The 21,432-nt window shown below is 37.9% G+C and overlaps 1 protein-coding gene across 16 annotated transcripts in view; it reads right to left on the bottom strand.

Annotated features, from left to right (window-relative positions):
• Nucleotides 1–3,058: 3,058 nt before the first annotated feature.
• LOC136842758 (protein C-ets-1-like) overlaps nt 3,059–21,432 on the bottom strand; it is a 419,972-nt gene continuing 401,598 nt past the window's right edge. For 9 of the 16 annotated variants that reach the window (XM_067110533.1, XM_067110536.1, XM_067110531.1 and 6 more), the window contains 3 exons: nt 17,469–17,498; nt 6,494–7,286; nt 3,059–6,316 (listed from right to left, as the gene is read on the bottom strand). In XM_067110533.1, coding sequence (XP_066966634.1) covers nt 6,253–6,316; nt 6,494–7,286; nt 17,469–17,498 — 887 coding nt within the window. In that variant the 3' untranslated portion in view covers nt 3,059–6,252. The remainder of the gene's footprint in view (nt 6,317–6,493; nt 7,287–17,468; nt 17,499–21,432) is intronic. The other 7 variants (XM_067110539.1, XM_067110541.1, XM_067110534.1 and 4 more) reach the window with 1 other exon arrangement.

Genomic DNA, 21,432 nt, shown 5'->3' with positions numbered 1-21,432 from the left:
TGATACTGAAAAATGGGGACGTAACTCATAAAAGACTGAAGTTTCTAGGTATCTGGCAGCCTTGACAGTGTTATCTTTAATTTCAGTAGAATGTGTTACCAGACCTACGGAGTTGGACACTTGACCCTCATAAGATTGGTCCAAAAGGCATGTCTTTAATAGTAAAATTGTTTTTTTTTCTGTTAATTACAGATCTTGAGAGAAAAAGCCCTTTCTTTCAAAAGACAGACTTAGTAGGCCAGAGGTGCAGATTTTGATGAAATACTGTAATGAGATGTCATGTTGGAGAATGAGATTGGGCAACATCAGTTCTCCTGATTGGTTTTATTGTGAATTTACATTCCAGTCAGCTGAGTCTGGGTTACCATTCAGACTGTCATTTGGTGACCCACGTTGAGTAAATAAACTGCTCCATCATTGTTGCTAATATGTTTGCATCTTGATTGCCTTAGCAGGACCAAATGCTTTAGCTGTTGTTCAAATCAGTGACCATACATAACCAGTAGTTGCCTTGGCTATCAAGTCTTCATGAGAAGAGAAACCAGACAGGTAGAGAGTCAGTATACTGGATCTTTTTCTTTAACATATTTGGAATCTACCTACCTATTGAGTCCACAACTGTGCATTTGGTTTTGTGGAACACTGTTTAGGCTATGATTTAGTAGTCTACCACAAGGTGGTTCTGTTGCATCCTAGTAAGGTAAGTTAGCAAGATTTACACCTTGCAAAAGGGTGACCTGGAGGTAACTGCAATGCACAGTAAGTACAGTAACACTATTCTGTCCTGTAGCCAGAGAATAACCTTGCTGAAGTGGAATAGTTCCATTGCCAGGTTATCCCAGCAAATCAAACCATTAACATTTTGTGACCCATTAACATTTTGTGACTCCTACTATTCCTTAATTTCTGTATTGATGGCATACAGACCCCGTCCCCCCCCCCTGTAATGGCTCAAACTATACACTAGGGTTTTATATGGAAAGTTGAGGTATCTGGCTGCTTATATGGAAAGTCGAGGTATCTGGCAGCTTAATGCCAAAGGCATTAGACAGTAGATAGACTTATATGATGCATAGCAACTTGCATTTTCTCTGTCTGTCTCTCCCTCAAAAAAATGTCTTTTTCATAAAAAAATGTACCATAAACATGTAATTTACCTCAGTGTAACATGTATGTGCATACTGAAAAATATTTGTATGTAACACTACATTTCTGCATTAATTAATATAAAGTAATGCATTAAATAATGTCATAAAAATACTGTAAGAGAGAGAGAGAGAGAGAGAGAGAGAGAGAGAGAGAGAGAGAGAGAGAGAGAGAGAGAGAGAGAGAGAGAGAAAGGGGGTACCAATGAGAACTGTGGTTTACTTAATGTGATGTATAGGTGTATCCATACACATGCAGGCTAGGCTTACACATCAACTTAACATAAAACATGTGACCTGATGTAACAAAAACACTAACTTATGTGAACTTACTAAAAACCTTATTCTAATACACAAACTTTTTAATATCCCATATTTACCATACAGCTTTATTTTGCAAATTTGAGCACTCATAAAATCACTGTCATTGCTGGAGTTATTTATCATAGGTGGAGAGAGTTTTACAGAATGTTTCTTGGTATACCCAAGAGGCATTTGTTCTATCTTGTAAATTGCAACAGAATTATTATTGAAAAGATTTCTCCTACTGCCTTAGTTGCAGGTTTGCCCAAGTTTTTTATGCCATACGATAGATATAAATGTTTGTTGATGACATTACATGTTTGTGTAAATACACAAATACTGTATTCCTTAATAATATGCTCTACCAAAAAAGGGGGAAGCTTATATGCCATCAGCTACGGTATTTGACCAGTTTGTAAGAGAATTCTTTAGTGAGCAGTATTGTTGGTTTCTTTGTAATTGTGATTTATGGGAACTATTACTGTATTCATTTCTTAGGAGTCTTAACGTAGTGTGATAAAAAGGCTAATGTATAACTTGATTTTATGCGCAAATTCGTTGGTCCCAAAAGGGTGGATGTAAGTTCCTTTCTTGAATTGTTGGCTGGCTGGCCAAGTATGTAAGAAATAATTTATTTATTATATAATATTTTGGCCTCAGCAGTCTCCAGATTTGTTTTTGGATTTGTAGATTAAGCACAACAGCTGTATTCTTCTGTTCTAATATTAATTCAGAGTAAGTTTAAAATTAATGCAAGAAAATTAAATGGGGATATAAAATATTTTGTACAATAATACAATTCTGAAAATGATGGGTTAGTATTAATAGGGAATTGTTGCTGCATAAAAGATAAAGTATGTAGAGTTTGTAAGAAACTATACTTTTACTGAACATTCTTTTTTCATGTGAGATTTCATTGTGTGAACATACTTTAGAGACATGATTTTCATGATAAATGTTTCTTGCTTACTGTTAAACCAGGGAGTTTTTCCTGGTGATTCCTCACATATGAGGACCAGAGATTTGTCTGGAAATAACTGGTAACTTTTTCTTTTGGGGATTTGTCATGCTTTCAGTCTGCATAGATTAGCCAGTTATTGTTTTAACAAACCTAAATCACTCGGAAATGCTTTTAAAGGCATCTTACATGTTCTTCCAGTGCCAGTTGGAAGATTTATTTTATTATTGGAGCAAGCATACAGGTTGAATGGTGTAATGGATGAAACAGACCGCCACTTATGAGGTAAGTTTCTCAAGTTTTCTTTGTTGTGATGTAGTTCATACTTGTCGTTCCTGTGGCTAAAAGGCTGTCCCAGAAAGAAACAGTAGATGAGAGAGAACTCTAGTTTATATTGGGATGTTTAAAATTTTTATTTTAATTCTCTGAATTGCATGCATGCGTATATTATTTAAGTGAAATATTTTACACAGTTACAGTGAGCCTTCACTATAAGTAAATTTACCCAACCTTAAGCATGCAAAGTACCAAAATATATTAGTTTGATATTTTGTAGTATGTGCATAATTTTTAAATCGAACGTTACTTGCTCAGAAAATGGTCAGTGCTATAAAACCAGCAATGAAATATGAGAGGTAAAAATCATAGACTATTTCAATCATTGTTTTATTTTTAGCTTTTTATACATCCTGTATATACAACAGCATATTTATGGAATTACAAAGAATAAGAATTTGGATAAACTGTTCACTGAGATTCAGATTTTATATAGTGACTTCATTCACGACAAGTCTGGCCAGGAGTTTTAAGTTTTTACACAATAGAAAAATGCAGGCTCGCTGCTTGCTCAAATAATGCAAGAATTTTATACTTCTCATTTCTTTTTGGGAGACAGAAATTATAATTTTTATAACTTAAATGTAAAATAGCATTACAACTAGAGCTTAAAGCATCAAATTATAATTACATACAATACTTTGGAAATGCATGACCAACATACAGCTTAATCAACATTAGAAAAAAAATCTTAAACTAAAGACACATCTATTTACACTGCAAGTCCATAATGTGAGGAAAACAAGATAAAAATAAAAATAAATATGAAAATTTGGCCTTAGGTAATGATGCAGGGTAATTTTTGGCATCATTGCAGCTGAACTTATGGTAACAGCACCTGTTTTGGTTGCAAATGTAAAATATACAATTTGCTGGCAAAACAAAACAAGTCATCATTACCACTCCATACAGCTCTCAAATGGGGGTGAAGAAATAGATTCCTGACAAAACTACTGGTTTGACAATTTCTGCTTTCAGGCACGTCACTAGTACAATAAAAATTATACATCAATACTGCAGAGACAACTTGCTGCAAGGTTTACATCATCTCTAAAGGTATTTATTACTCAAGATAACTTCATTTCAACTGCATGTTTAGTATATTAGTATAGTACTGTACTTCTACATTATCAGAAAAGATCTTTTGTTCAATAATAATACCAGCATCTGAAAAAACAAGCAGTGTTTATATTTCTTCAGATTTTAACACATTTGTAAGCAAAGGTAAGTGGACTCAAAAGTATCTGTAGATGGTATGTCAGGAATCACTGAAAAAAAATCAAATACAGAAACTGTATCTTGTGCCCTTCAGTCTGTAAGTGAAATTTTTATGACATAATGGAAGATATCGGAAGAACTTTTAAGTATTCTACTTGGAAGTTTTCTTTATATTTTGTAGAATGCTGCAAGTACTATGTAGTACAGTACAAACTGCTCTATGTAAGCATATGAACAAAGCTATTATAACTATCTTAATATTTATATTTGGGTAAACTGTTCATCTAAATTTGCTAGAGAAAATTTTCAGTACCAAAAATACAGTCTTTGGTTAGGCATCATGGGTTTCTCAGGAAGGAAAGACTACCATGTATATAATCTGCTTTGTTGAGTAAGTAGAAGCACCAAAGCAATGTACATTATTATACTGTATAGTTCAGTTACTGGTAACCCTTTCCTGGCATATTTTCATGAAGATTTGTAATTCTTTTAAACAAAAAATATACTGTATTTGAAAATTAATTTAGTCTCAATATTAGTTCATGCCCTCATAAGTGGTAGGCTAAATTTGCCCAAAAAATATTTTAGCAGAAGCAACATCACAGATGAATGTTCATCAAACATTCATAGCTCTTCCAATCAGAAACTTGGCACTTGTGGTACTTGAACGCAAAGTTGGGACGGCTTTGTGAAGCAAGGACAGGTAATGAGCCTTTTATGTAGAATGTTAATATTGAACACTGGGCATGGGAAAAATTTCAGTCAATGATTTGACTAATGATGTAAATTAAAACTTGTTGAAAATCCTATGAAAAGGGCATGTAGAATATACGGTGCAGTATTTCATATGATGATATACTGCAATTTTTTTCGTCTACCAACATGATTTGTCTCATTCAAAATTCAATAAAATCCAACGGGTCATAATGTTAACAAGGTATCACAAATAACAACAGAACACCTTACATAGTCACAGTAGAACATGGAGAACATGATTCGCACTACATAACATTTCAAAAGAAAATATGATCCCCAAAAATGCATTTTTTTTTTCTTTTTTTTTTGTAAACATCACAGTTCAATAAAATACAACCTGGTATTCTTCCAACAGAGGATCCATTTCCAAATAATCCCCAACCCACTCTACAGTAACATGAGCATTTTACAGATAAAACTGGAAAATGCTCAAAAAGGACATACAACATAAGCGTTTTCATTTGTGCTCTCATTGTTCACAAACCTACACATGCTTATCAAATTTTTAACTATCAACACTCCTGGTTACCTAAACTGTGTGGACCTTAAATGTGGGATTTCAAGAGCGAAAAGGCACAAGGGATTTACTTATTTTTCTTAATGCAACCTTAGTTTTTTCCAAAACAGCATCAGATCCCTGACAAATTTTCAGTAAGGCACCCTCACAAATTTTGGAACCTGCAAAATGCACTCGTACCAAATCCTTTAACATTATTACTGGTAAAAAGTTTCATCATTTGGCTACTTAAGTTGCCAGGAGATCACTGACAGAAAGTGAAGGGACCATCATTACTCATGAGATATATATATGCAAAAATAAAACTCAGCCACTTTTTGTGGCTCATACTAATTTGACACTAATATATAGCACTTGTAGTTTTGAAAGCACTCATTTTGTTATCTCCATAATTCTCTTCACTAGTCCATAACTAAAAATAGACTATATTATAGTCGGGTCTTGTGCAGAGAAGAAATACAGGTACAAATGGCTGGTTACAAGAACTTAGAGCAGACAACAACACAAAGTGCACTGACATATAATGGCAGACATTCTCCACACACATCTTACTATACACAACATAAACTCTAATCTAAATGCCCGACATCAATGGCATACACTACAATATTTACAAAAATAGAAAAAGCTAATAAATGGTCCGCTACTGACAAGGACTCGTCTACCAATACACAGTCATACAGCCATTTAACAAACTGAACTTTTCTGTATTAACATGATTGTTTGTCTGACATACTGAACATATGACAGTAACTGGTATAAGGGGTTCTCTTGAATTCTCATAAACAATAAGGTCTGACTCTAAGGTACTTTAATGCAGAAGAAACTGTGCAACTGCAAACCTTGTCTCTTATGAAATGAACATACTTCACTGTAACATCTGAAGTAGCTTCCTTCATGTAAAGTCAGACAAAAGCAAAGTCTACTTTAACTCTTTGGAAGAAGGAAGGGAAGAAGGTTTGAGGCTATAAAATGCATTTTACTCCTCATAACAGGTAACTCTCCCCAGGCACTGTCATTCAGTCATCATCTTTCTTTTCCAGCTTGAGTTCAACCATTGCATGAAGTTCCTCCGGAGAGTAACTGAAATGAAAATGAAAATCAATAAACTGTGATGGACTAAAAGTTACTTTATAATTATGAAATTTACATTAAACACAACTGCTATATATGATTTTAGAGACATAACAAATACTACTAAATTTTAAGTAATTTCAATGAGGGTTTTTAGAAAAAGTCAATTTATAAAATCATATTTACCCAATGAGTGTCTGGAGGTCACAGACGAAGCGGTAGACATAACGTTTGCCGGCTGTTTTGTGGATAATATTCTTATCATAATAATAGCGAAGACCTCGAGAGAGTTTTTCATAATTCATTTTGGGTTTGTTTTTCCTCATTCCCCAAAGGCGAGCAACTTCATCCGGATCAGTAAGCTTGAACTCCCAGCCATCACCAGTCCATGATATATATTGCTGTTGCTTCTTATCAGTGAGTAACTCAAGCAAGAATTGCCAAAGCTGAATAGGACCTGATCCAGTAAAGCAAGGACCGCCATTTCCAGTCTGGTATCCCAAAGTTGCAGAGCTTGGACCCAACAGACCAGGTGGTGGCTTAGTGTCGGGTGTAGCAACTTCAGACCTCGTAGGAAGATAATGTGCCAGCGTTGGGGCTCCAACACCTGTATGTACTTGTGTCATGTCATGACCCTGTGCTGCTGCTGTTGCCCAAGGTTCTGGCAATGCCTGAGGGACTGTCTGAAATTGTGGGTCATAGTGAGGAGTGGAGTAACCCTCAGGATATTCATGTGGGTAGCGGTGAGTGGGCGTGGGCTGCTGGTACTTGAAGTAAGAAAGCCTGTATTTGTCATGAAGACTGTAGAAATCATGTGCTGATGGGTCCAAGTAGTGGGAAGCGGCATGATGGGAGTCTGGCAGGGTATGATAGGCATCACCATCTACTTCACTGTATGCAGGGGGGACAAAACCTCCAGGGGAACCCTCAGATGGAGGTTCACTTACGGCACCCATACTCTCCGCACTTGCATAGCCACCTGAAAAACAGAAAATAAAAGATGATGCAAACTGCATTTACATATAAACTGCAAACAAATTGTGTTGCATGAAAATACAGCAATTCTCTAAAACAATAGCAAAATACGATAATTTAAAATACAATACAGCAGATTCTCTGATGCACATAGTTTATTATATTAATTAAAATATTTAAATAATCACTAGGGAAATCCCTTGAAATTAAAGGGTTGTATAAGCCCTTAGGCACGGGCATTATTGGGAAACAACCTCTTTAGCGTCAATAATTTATGTATAAAAAATAGACAATTTTACCAATACACCTAAATGTACACATACAGCTAAACACTACCATAATTAAGGCGGTAACTAGGTTTGTTGCGGCACAAACTTTATGACAAGCAGAACACAAGCAATTTTTAACAGTATCCTGCATATGAAAAGAGAATATTAAAATTGTCAAAGAATCAAAACATCAGTTAGCAAGCATAACGTTAACACCGACGTATGTCTAAAAAAAAAACAATCTCCCAAGGGGTTAAGAAGCTTGAATTTCCAGCTAAAGCAGAGGCTTACTGTAAGGATGACGAAACTGGGGTTTCACCCCATAAAGTGTCCAGCAAACCATCTTTTTCAAAGACTGACTCTTCTAAAATACACCCAACACTTTCTTGTAACTGGTATATAACAAGCCTGGCAGCTAACAGTTAATGCCAGAACTTTAGCTGTCAGAACACAAGCACTACACAGTTGGTATGACGAAGCGATCACTGGTGCAAAATGAATAAATCTATCACTGAAAGGCCACTAGAAGGTGCAGCAGGATATAAATGACAAATGGAAGTAGTTGTGGTATGCGTGTGTCTATTTCCAGAGGGATGTTGGCAAACAACTCTTCCAGGATGACGCTGGAACTCGACTGCCTCAACTTCCAGTCAGTCACTTCTGCGCACCCCTTCAGTTGCAAGCTTCCAGGTCAGAGGGATTGGCCCAACCCCCTGACATCCAATGAAATTCAGCACTTATGAACATGGTGTCTATTGGTGATAGCAGAGGCCCCAGATGAGTGTGGGTTGAAACCTTTTGTGCTCCATTCCCAACAATAATAGTGACTTCTGAGTACATGGAGAACCTACTTCCCAGTTGTTTCGTTGCTATTTTGACCCGGCGACCTTTCTATTTTCTAATCTGCTAATTGGGTTATGACCTACGACCCAAACGAGTATTGTGCGACGAACAGGCACAAAGACGTACCATCAGGTTCGTATCACTAAATTACTTTTCTTTATACGTATTTTGCAATTACCGAAGCTCTTCACGAAATGTCTACAACACAAAATTCTTTTCGAATGTTACACACAAGAATCGTACTGGAGTATTTTATGAAAACTAAAAACGGTAACAGAATTCTTTGCTGATCAGCTCGACCACTGGAGTCCCGAAACTAAGATCTGTTTCACATCAACACCGTAATTCAATTGTTATAAAGGGTATCATTTGGGATCTCAATCTCCATGTTTTTGTTTGCACGCCAGACGAAGGGGTAAAAAAAAAAAAAAAGGTCTGCAATTTAAGCCAAGGAAACTCTCACATCGTACATTACCTCGAAAATCCAATAATAATTTACATCTTAATGCTGTGTTATTACGGAACAAATAAGTGCAGTAAATTGTGAAAATAATTGCCACTAAATGGCATTAAGTATCCTTTGTGTAGGAAATATAAGCTGTCTCTATCTTGAGTTCAAGAGAAGAAAATAACGTTGCTGTATTTCAACTTGAAACGAAGCCGAAACTGAAACTATATTATCTGTTGTCGTTTTTGCAGAATGATATAACGTGTCTTCCAGAAAAGAAGAGGAGTTCCGAAAGAACTTGATTACAACGCTATACATAAAAAATGTAGTTCTCTCATCAAAACAAATGCATTATAATCGTGAAAAGGAGACTTGTTAACAAAGAACTGGTGGATATAATCGAGGCGCTTTTCCTCAGTAGTCCCGAAAGAGAGAGAAAAAAAGATAACGACTGATGACGTTTCCTGAAAATGCAGTGGTACAAAGACACCGATTCCGCCTTTCTTCCTCGTTGTGAGAATTCAGTAATTTCCATCGGCTGCACAGAGAAAAAGAAAGGGAGCTCTCTCTCTCTCTCTCTCTCTACACGTACACGCGATCGATCTATCTATCTATGTGTGCGTGTGTGCAACTAGGGAATCTATTACATTAAAGCAACATATGTGTCCTTCATCCGCAAGACTGTTTCAGCAATTAACTTACAGAGTAATTAGAGTAGCATAACAGTAAAATATATCTTTAACTTCAAACTTCAGCACTGAAGATGATAGATGCCTCTTCCGGCAAAACGTAAATGCGCAAACAACCGTCATGTTAATGCGCAGACAACTTATTCCAGCCAATAAAAACAAAATACTTTCGTGGAAAGATCTCCCGTTTAGCACCGTCGCAAACGTGCTCGTGGGAGGAGGAGGAGGAAGGGGAGGGGGCGAGGTATGTATAACGTTCATCTGGGGGTCAGACAAGAGTCACGTTAGGTCAGAGGTCTTGCCACGAGCATTATGATACTAACCTAATTCACAGCCAATTAAAGGGAAATCAGCGGCACAAGCCACCGACCTCTCTTCACCTCCCCAGTCAGCACCGTCTTCTGCAGCTTATGCTGCTGCAGCTGTTACCCGATGCCACAATGGAGCCACCGAGATTCCTGCAATTTCGCTAGCGCTCAAATGCCACTTGCACCGAAGCCCTGGGGGACAAGTGTGCTAGAATCGCGATTGCAACGAAACACGAAAGATGTATCGAGAGGATCCTTTTCCGTCAGCCTCCAACCGTAAGGAAATATAATATAAAACGCGCATACATTTGGCTGCGATTAAAGGCGGTTCGTTGACTGCCAAAGCGTTAATTTATGGATTTAGGCTGATAAGAAGATTCAGTATTCTCAACACAGCTGCTGGGAAATGATACAATTGTAGTAAATATAGAGGGGGGCAACAGGAGGAGGCATTAACCTCTGTGTTTACTGGTAATGTCTCGTGACCCGAGCTGCTTTCCATTCCCAGGCTTGTCAACTTTCTAAGAGCATTAATTGATTGGCGGGGTCACAGGTCATGGAGGAATGGCCTCCCGTGCCTTATGAATGAACTCTCAGCGCGGGGTAACAACGCCAAATTATCATACATGGTCATTAGAGACGGATTTTCGCAGGAATTAAGTTTGGGGAGTCTGGTGGCTCGAGGAGGAGGAGGAGGAGGCAACTTTCGACAAGTCTAAGAAGCATCAGATTTCCAGTTTTCCCTCGAAACGACAGCGACACATGGGCATAATCACGATGACAACAAAGATAAATTTAAGCGTTGCATATCTCTTCTGTGACGGGAAACAAAAAGGCCTCTCCTGTCTGTTCTAGCTTGTCTGAACTTTCATCCATATCAAGGTAAAATTCTGCGGGATTACCACGAGAAATTTCACTAACGTTCTGCAGACGTTACTTAATACCAGGATCCAGAGAAGAACTGGTCGATATATTCTTCCTGGTATCAAACGGCACGGGTCAACGGATTTGACTTTGGAGTCTGCGTGAAACCGTTAAAGAAAACTGAATGATGTACAAATGAATATAATTTTAAGAAATTTAAAGCGGCGCTCTTTCAGCTTGAAATTTCGGAAGAACCCAACCGTGCCTATAGGAAAAAATAATACAATACTCTTGTTTATCATAGTAGTTAATATCCTCAATTAGTGCATTTCTAATTTACACATGTCCGAATAAAAAAAGACCCAACCGTATCTAAAAAAAAAAAATACCATCATATGGAAGAAAAAGTATTTTTAAGAAATATCGGCAATTTAAACTTTCAAATGATCATGGATCCAACTGACCGCTTAAATGGATGCAGAGGTCTTAACAGAACCCTATGCTAACTGATAACTGAAAATTTGGCGAAAAACTATGCGCGAAACGCACTCAAAATTACGATCAGAATGCTAATAACCAAATATATTACTTACAATAATTCCGACTCAAAAGTTTAGTTCTTCTACTAATGAAAATACTCGTCGATGGTAACATAGGAATAACTAGTTACGTTAAATGAAGAGTGATGAAATACGGGACTTCCCTTACTTTGCCATCAAAATTCCAATTCTTATGATTTTCTCCATTAAGTATCACGTTTCGAAGTTTCGGTCGGAATATACCAGAGAAATTTGAAGTTTAATTAAATATCAGATTGAGTCATGGTTTCATTAGTTATGCGTCTTGTGTAATATATATATATATATATATATATATATATATATATATATATATATATATATATATATATATACTCGTATATACACACAGTTGCAGTGGACACTCCGCAAAATTATTATAGAATGGTTTGTTCTATTCCGAGTTACCGTAAAAAGCCAATAATTATTTTTAGATAAAGCGCAGATACAAATGGCAGAGGAGGGAAATATGAGAGGAAGCACAAATGAAATAAAAAAAAAATGACGGAGTACCGTTGCAAATTACCGAAGTGATATTGCAAAAGAACCATTTCCGTTGAAAGGCAAACTTACATTTCGCGTACCTCTCTCTCTCTCTCTCTCTCTCTCTCTCTCTCTCTCTCTCTCTCTCTCTCTCTCTCTCTCTCTCTCTCTCTCTCTCTCTCTCTCATCCATCGATCTCCTAATCTCCCAATCCCCAGGTCGTAAGGTTCCCAATCCAAAAGATTCTCAATGTTATGATGTCCATTTAAAGCCTCCTGTTGGGATGATTAGCATCAGTTTATTTTAACCGAGAGCTTCCAGTAAAACTGTTCAAGAATTACTTCAGAACTGCAATAAGGCATCATGTTTATGACTGATTTAGTAAGAGAAATATTTGCCACTGAAAGGAAAAGCGTGTTTTACGCTTTGTCAATTTCAATAAAGAGTACGATATAGTTGCATCGCAAAGAACGCGCACCCTCGATGAAAACCAAAAGTTTGATAAGCTTCAAAACCAGAAGTGTAATAACAAGCGACTATACGCAGAGTGAAAACCGTACTAATCTGTGGATGATGGGTGATTTTCAGTGAACAAAACCCTAAATTCAAATTTCTGCAACGCAGATCAAAAAGAGTAAGAGAGAGAATGCCCCGCAAAGGCGAGCGTCCTTGGCCCCAGTCGTCAAATGAGAATAAAACGAAATCAGGACAGGAAATGCTACAATAAAAAATTACACACAAATGACATGTACTGCTGGCGTAGTGTTTACGAAAAACAATTCGCCTGTTGCTGGCCCGTCATGCCACAGCGCCCCTACAGGATTAAGTCGCGACCGGTTAAAAAAAATAAAAAATCACGGCACACGAAAAACTTTAGAAAAAGCTTCGAGTTCATTTCAACTAATACAAACCAGTCACTACTTCAACACGTTACCATTATGATTATTATCATCATTACAGCTAATTGTTTCGTAACTTTGATCTGACAAGGCAAAATGACTTCCTTGTAAAATAATACAAATTTTTGCATCAAAATTTATAAGGCCGGGAGCTTTCGTAAACCCGCTAAACTGTATGATTTTTATAATTCTTAGTATAAATATTTAAATGTTAATTTATTAAGCAGACGATAACTGTATTTTACTATTATTAATCATGCACGATGTCTTATGAAACAAGAACATTAGATTACTAATCTCGCTTTCATAGAATACTCTACCACACTCACAAGTTAGTTTGTGTGTCTGTGTCTGTGTGGAATAAAAAGAAAAATGCAATATAGTACAATATATGTGAGGGGAGAACAAAAGACAGGAAAGATTTAATTATACTTTACTTATCACGCCGACCGACCAAACTACTATCGAGAACAATGAAAAAAAAAAAATGATGAAACTGGTGTTAAAACCCAGTACAGCAGCAGCTGGATTACTAACGAATCTAAATGAGCATTCCATCTATTTCGAAATCGCAAAATTCCACCGGAGATAAATTTCTATCGTGTAATAATCATCGTATAATATAAAATTTATAAAATTGTATATTTAGTGAACTTGAGTCAAGAACTCTTCTCAACGCTGCAATGCAATCGCAAACCTGTCATATTTAAATATTTAGCATTAATTTATGTATATATTTCGCAAGATATATATTCATAACATACTTCATTAAAATTATATTTTAGATGTAAAAAATGTGGCGAGAAAAAGAAAAGAAGCAGTCTCGGCTTAACCGGATGTTTTTGCGCTTTTGAGATAATAGTGATGTCATGGACAAACAACACGTCCTTTGAATTTAAGATATATATATATATATATATATATATATATATATATATATATATATATATATATATATATATATATATATATATATATATATATATATATTATATAGATACATATATATATATATATATTATATAGATATATATAGATATATATATATATATATATATATTATATATATATATATATATATATATATATATATATATATATATATATATATATATATATATATATATATATATATATATGTATACACATTATATATATAAGTATATATATAATACCCATATGACTTGAGATTAACAAATTAATAACCGCTGGTAGAGCTAATAAAACCCATCAGGAGGTATATTATATATATATATATATATATATACTATATATATAATTTATATATATATATATATATATATATATATATATATATATATATATATATATATATATATACATATACATATATATATATAAATTATTTTTCATTATAAAATCTGAGGCACGATTTATTTCCAAATTCTTAAGAAGAAAGGTCACGAACTATTTTTATTATTACAACTGCAAAGGCAACTTCCCCACAACGTCAAAATTTCAGAGAGAGAGTGAGTTGGAACCAAGCAATCTTTCTCTTGAGTTTGAACACAGACATTCGTCGACGGTGCCAAACCGAACCAAATGAAACATTACTTTACATAAGAACTGGCTGTGAGCTGAACGTTGTAGAATTCTGAATCTTGCACCCGCGGAGAAGAGCGAGGGTAATTAGGTCGAAATTGACGAGGCATCCAAGGACTTCAGAGGCCGAAAGCGCCGGCGCCTCGTTCTTTTTTCAAAATGCCAAGTGTTACTCCGCGATAGTCTGATAACTAACGGATATGACGTATCAGCGCCTACCGGATATCCTGTCGGAGTAAGAGGGAATATCTACAGTACTGCGCTATTTCAGGTAATCAAATCAGCCTCTCTCTCTCTCTCTCTCTCTCTCTCTCTCTCTCTCTCTCTCTCTCTCTCTCTCTCTCTCAAACACAAACACAAAAAGAAGGCAAAACATGATGGCCGTTCATTCAAGAGAAGTAAGGTCTAAAAAGAAGCATTCTTCATAAGTATTTAGCATCAAGACGAAAGCTACATTCACATTTTAGTTTTCGAGGGTGCGACTGTGATAATCCTCCCAATCCAACATGGTAGGTAATTCGTATTTTTCCATAAAATACTCTGCTGTTACCACTCGGCAGAATAGTAAATAAAACACAAAGGTTTATCCCTGTAATCGTGAAGTCACGAATTTATCAGTATAGGTCCTACAGAGAGAGAGAGAGAGAGAGAGAGAGAGAGAGAGAGAGAGAGAGAGAGAGAGAGAGAGAGGATATTTTTATAGTAAAGGTATAATTAGACTGCACAATTACTGCAGATAGAATATAATCCCTTAATCCGGTAAACCGTCAGAGAAGGAAGGATGCGGTATCGGAAAGACAGGGGGCAGGGGTGGGGGGTGTTTGAAGCTCTCCCCAGGATGTCTGCGTATACGGAAATCCTCTGAGAAAACTAAATTAGTCAGTCCAAAGATATATATATATATATATATATATATATATATATATATAGAGAGAGAGAGAGAGAGAGAGAGAGAGAGAGAGAGAGAGAGAGAGAGAGAGAGAGAGAGAGAGAGAGAGAGAGAGAGAGAGAGATCTGAAATGACACATTTACCCATCCTTACACAGGATGGCATACTGAACTCATTTTGACCCTAAATCTTGACTGAAACGTGCAAACGATAAGGGAGAAAATTAGCTGACTGATGCACAACCAAGGGGTAAAATGAAGGAAAATAACCCACGGCACGAGACCGCAAATTCCAAAACTCCTGTCATTATAATTTAACAAGATCTTAGACGGAGCAGAGACGGGAAAGACTATATGCCAAATACCACGAAGAATACTGAAGAAGCGTAGCCGAATTTCACCCATCGGTTCTATCCGCTGAATTCGTCGATAGATCGCAGGTGCGTTCTTTTCCAAAGAGCGACTCATTCATTTACCACATACAGCCTGGAAGGAAGCCAGACGCGGTATATATTGTCTGGCGCTGTTATGTTGACTTAAGCGGAGCGGCCACCGCCTGGGACCACAAGAATGTCGCACTTTGAGTGTCAATATTGCAGTGAACAAACAGACAGAATTTTATGTTCCAGCAATCCGTTCTCTCTCTCTCTCTCTCTCTCTCTCTTAAACATGTATGGACTCACAAAACACAAAAATAATTATAAATTTATAACACAAACATAATTATATATGTATAACTAGTATAAGAACTTAAATCAGGAAGACTAGTTTCAGTACCGAGTAGCCTGCTGCATAATGTAGACGAGCCCACTCACTGAAGTGATAAAGTGATACCTGTCAGAGAGAACTACATGTAAAGAGAGAACAATTGGTGGCCTCTCCTCTGCGGGGCACCTTCTGGTTCCTCCATCGGCGACCGATTCACTCGAACAATCTGTGCGTCTCAAAAGAACCCCGACTCACCCTCAATAATCCTCTAAGGTAAGCTCAAGACTGGCTTGGATGAACCCGAAGTTGCCCAGGCTGAACCCCCATCCCACCTCTCCCACCCCTCGGCTCTTTTTAGTCCCTTATAATTGCCGCCATGCCCAAACACAAAACGCCATGCCCTCTGCAGTCCGGTTATGATCACGGGGATTTTGATACCCTGTTGAAGAGAGAGAGAGAGAGAGGGAGAGAGAAGCGCGACACTCCAGATAGCGATTAATATCTCCCTTTATCAAAAACTTTTTGAAAGATTGGGTCAGTCCAAAAGGTAGTGGAACCGTGTGTCAGGGGGGTGGAAGCCTCCACGATAAAGAGGGTCATTACCGCCCTTACGCATTCGCGTTCCAAGGGTCATCTCACTCGCCCCGACGGTTAAGTACTGTAGGGGTGGGCGGGCGGTCGGGTTCTTCTACAGAAGCACTGGAGCATGGTGGGGACTCACAATGGGGCTTCCGGTGAGCGCTACCTGTTGCCCTTCGTCCCTCAAGTGCCTTCCCGCCCAAGGGACTTGTCCGTCGGACATACACAATAGAAGCTTTATGAGGGTTGATTATTATTATCATTATTATTACCATCATTATTCGAGCTATCTTAATAATCATATCAAGCATGATCACAGCCGGACACACAAACGTTCGAAATTCGAAGACAATTTAAGCGGCTTTTAACAAATGTGACAAGAACGAACAGATTAAAATAAGGCATCGAAATTGATATAAGCAACTGCAATTTTGCTACAAACACAGAAGCATTACACAACAATATATTCCCAGCTACTTTTATGAAAAGATAGCACTACAACCCGTAATTATCATGATTACCAATTAACATTTAATTTGACAATACTGCAAATTTCCCTGAGTATATGTTCACATGATATGTTTCAATTAGAAAAAACGTTCCAAAAATAAAAAGAAACTAACAACTACGTATTACGTTATACATCAGTAACATAAACTACAGGATTTCAAAACCTACGCTAATAAATGATAGCTAAGTTAAGAAAATGGAAATTAATTCAGGTGCAATTTCAACATTTAAAAAATGCTACTGATTAGTACACATGCTTTTTAAATGTATGTATATGATTATATTTACACGAGCTCATGCATACTGCGATTCATCTATATACAACTATATTAAAGACAACTAATTTGCTTGCGATGCTGCGTCTATGATTAGCTGATGATGATGATGATGATGAAATTTGTGGTGTTATTCTAATCACACGAACAAAACACAAACACAGGTGCATCATGGCAGCGTTCAACATGAACCAAACCTTACACAGTTCAACTAGGACAGCATACTAGAATGAGTTATTACAATATGCAACAGACTAAATAAGTAAGGTCTCTGTCTCTTACCGTTTCTACTCCAGACCATCCTTCTCTTTTCTGAAAGTCGATATGAAGAAAAATCTTCAGTGAAATTGATATAGGTTTCGCACATTTTTAAAAAGGTGGGAATGGAATTTCAACGCTTACTCTATTGACAATGTCACACAGGATACAAAATTTAAGGATTACAGGGAAAAAGGTAAATTTCTTCAAGATTTCAATGTTATTCCAGAACCAAAGATCGCACACTTCTGTTAGATCATTTTAGTATTAGTATTTCCTTTCTTTCGTTCTTCTATTGCCCATGTTTTCGTTTCCTCTATCTCTTCTCATTCACACTCCCAGACACGAATAATCTGGGTTAAAATTTCACAAGAACAAAGAAAAATAAAACTGGCGTGACGAAAAAATTGCTTAAAAGATGCCGCTCGGCATCTGACGTAATGAACTGTTAAAAAGGGGAGTTGTCACTCTATCAATGACGAACGGGGAACGGAGCTTCGAGACAGATGAAGAGCGCGCGCGAGGGTGTCCTGGGCGAGCAGCAGAGGATACGAGAGGCAGAGTGTGTCGGTCTCCTTACGGGTGTGATTCGCCTCAATTAATGCTTTTGTGTGACACGCGGCGACCAGCCACCGACTCGTAGGTGAACGCGATCTAACGTAGTTACCGGTTAGGGACTTCCGCCGTTTTCGAAACACTGGCTGCTTCCTTCTTCTTTTGATCCGGACCTACTGGGCGATGTTGCTCTGTTCACAGGTCGCTTTTACTGCCTATCGCGCGAAATGCATCGAGAAGAGATGTTCTTCTCTCCTTAGCCCTCTCTCTCTCTCTCTCTCTCTCTCTATCTATCTATCTTTCAGCGCACCGACGGAATCCAAATGAAGACGAATTCCGAAGGTGATTCCCTCCTCGGCTGCACGAGATCGATTGCTAGTCGGTAATGATTGATGGCAACTTCCCAGTGCGGGAGAGCTGAGACCCGAGAGCCCTTCTGTCAGTCAGTGGTGGGCGCGCGCGCACTAACACTGACCCTCGCAGGAACCTGTGACGTCATAATTAAAGTGGGAGGAGCTTCCAGAGGGAAAAACAAAAGAAGAACGGGAATGACTGTGACGCACTTTACTAGATAACTGCACTTATTTTTGTCCCCCCTCCCCTCCGCCACCCCCCTCGGCCCCATCCGCCCCTCGCGTTTCCTCTTATCCCCTTCCCACACTCCCACAGACTGATGCGAATTTCAGTCGGCAAAACATACGCACTGGGAACTGTTCAAACACTGCATTGCCATCAAAATGCTAATCACGAAACAGGGAAGCATTAAAAAAAAAAAAGCACAGTCATAAAATTGCAAGTATCCGTAACAAAGGAATCCTGGGATGCGTCATAGAGTTTGGTGGTGCCTTTCGGGACCATTTAAAGAGGAAACAAGGCATCATTTTCTCCATGCAAGGATACTTGGGAAACACCGGACAAAAGACCCACATCAATCATTTCGGCTCTCGTTAAAATGCGTTATGACTTCAAGCGCACAAAGGAAGAAGTCTTTAATGGACATCGCCGACCTTGACTGATGCTTCTAAAGCTTCGATCTTCATGGGAAAATTAAAGGTAATGGCTTTTGAATATCAGAATTATATAGTTAACGATGAATGACTCATATCTACCACGTGTTTACCTATAATATTCTGTAGCAGTTCAAGGTAAAAATTCTCTCTCTCTCTCTCTCTCTCTCTCTCTCTCTCTCTCTCTCTCTCTCTCTCTCTCTCTCTCCACCCGTTTTTTCCGGTCGGGTGGGCGAGTTTCCGGCGATTCTAGCGGCTAAGCGGGCACGCCCTCACTAGCCGCAGCTCATTACCTTCATTATCATCATCATTATCACACACATTATTATCACTATCATTGTCTGGCCTCTATATCACCCTTCGCCATCACCCGCAGCGAGTATTATGTCTGTCTTGTCATCTTCTTTCACTTTTTCCCTCCCGGTCACTAACCCAAAGCAAGAGGATATACCCCCCCAACCCCACCCCCCTCCTTCCATCCACCCAGACACTTATTTTCCATGATTTTCTCTCTGGACTTAACCTTCAGTGACACAAATGCGTAGAAGCCACCAACCATTCGGAGCAAGGAAGGCGCTCGACGGATCCATGCAACAAAGGAGGAAATAATAATAATAATAATAATACTCCTGGATTCCAGTTGGCATTTAACTACAGTTTTTTTTTTTTTTTTATTTAAGCAAAACCCCTGTCAACTGGTCTCGGATACCGTCTTTTCACTACCGGCATTGGGATTTGCTGTTTTTTCCACATATTTTTAGGAAAAATAAGGCAGGGAGAATGACTGGAACAAGTGTACAATACACACTATGCAAGAATAATTATTTACTGCTTTCTCTCTCAGCCATATTGCACACATACGACCATTTCATCAATACACATTATTATTCCTATAGTTATCGACCTGGTCTCCAACATAAAGTTCTGTCACTGGAATTATAAATTCCTCGTTATAACTGAGGCCTATACAGCAGGCGGGCCTACATCCCTCCTGCCGCCCCATGACCACAATAAGGACAATGAAAAAAAAAAACAGTTCCTGCCAAGGGCATAACAGGAAATCCAGGTGGAGGTAGGAAGGAGAGGAGAAAGGAGAGGTGCCCTCTCTCCGACAGGTCGAGCGAGTCAAAGCAATTAAAACGATACGACAATTACTGCAGTTATGTAACGACAGCCAGAAGTATCAAAACAGCATTACAGTACTTCATTAATGACGTTGTGCGTAGAATTCTGGTCGTTGAAGTGGGGTTCATTATTTCCATTGAGTAAAAACGCTGTTCGTTGAAAATAACGAAAAACACTTCTGTGGAAAATTGTGAAATACAGTACACTGTAATAATTGCTGACGTACCATTTACACACGTCCATTATTTCAGTAATGATATATCCTTGGACTCAGCTTGGTGCTGTTTGCCTTCAGAATGACATTCTCGTTTGTTTTCTTCCCCTTTCGAGAGCTCACCTTGAAATGCTTTCACTTGAATTGACTTTCCAAAACAAGACATTAAAATCACTTAACGGGAAGCCATCAGTTCTGGATCGGTGAGCCCGTGGGATCCAAAATGTACGGCAGAAGGCTATGTGCTGGCGGTGATCACGGCGTACAGAAAGGGAGTACGTGGTTTAAACAGAAGAGGGAAGCATAGGCCGGGTGTCAAATGCCTTGACAATAAAATGACCGCTTAGTTTCGGGTTCATGATCTCAGCACGATGGAGCGCGCTGGGGCCGCTCTTTTGCTTAGTTGAGACAATTGACATTCGTCGACATAGCACTGAAGACTAAACGACAATCTGTGTCTCACGCTAAGTTCCTTAGCAGGTTACCGAGGATTTCTTCGAAGCAAATGGAGCAGTCTCTCTCTCTCTCTCTCTCTCTCTCTCTCTCTCTCTCTCTCTCTCTCACACACACACTCAAACAAAAGAAAAGAAAGCTAATACGAAAAGAATAAGCGAATGGAGAAACACCCAGTATCACTAGAAGAGCTATTTCAATTAATACTGGTGCTACTTTACACTTGCTCTTCTGAAGAACATCTTCACCATTTCTTATTCTATCTACGTATGTACGTGTGTGTGTGTGTGTATATATATATATATATATATATATATATATATATATATATATATATTTATTTATATATATATATATATATATATATATATATATATATATATATATATATATATATATATATATACACACACGTACATATACTATCCTTCCATAACCTTCGATGACTATTACACCTATAATCATGTTTGCTCGGAGGCCGAGAAAAAATCAAAAGCTAGAAATAGAAAAAAAGGATGTCTATTAGACGAACTGTGAACATACCCTATCTCTTTACCAAAATGGAGCTTACGTTAACACAGACCACACGCATGAAAGCCCGGGCGTGCACGCTCCTCTAAAGGAAGAAGGCGTA

The sequence above is a fragment of the Macrobrachium rosenbergii genome, chromosome 10 (genome assembly GCF_040412425.1).
Source record: "Macrobrachium rosenbergii isolate ZJJX-2024 chromosome 10, ASM4041242v1, whole genome shotgun sequence".
Classification (NCBI taxonomy): Eukaryota; Metazoa; Arthropoda; class Malacostraca; order Decapoda; family Palaemonidae; genus Macrobrachium; species Macrobrachium rosenbergii.
This window is presented reverse-complemented; position numbering and strand designations above follow the sequence as displayed.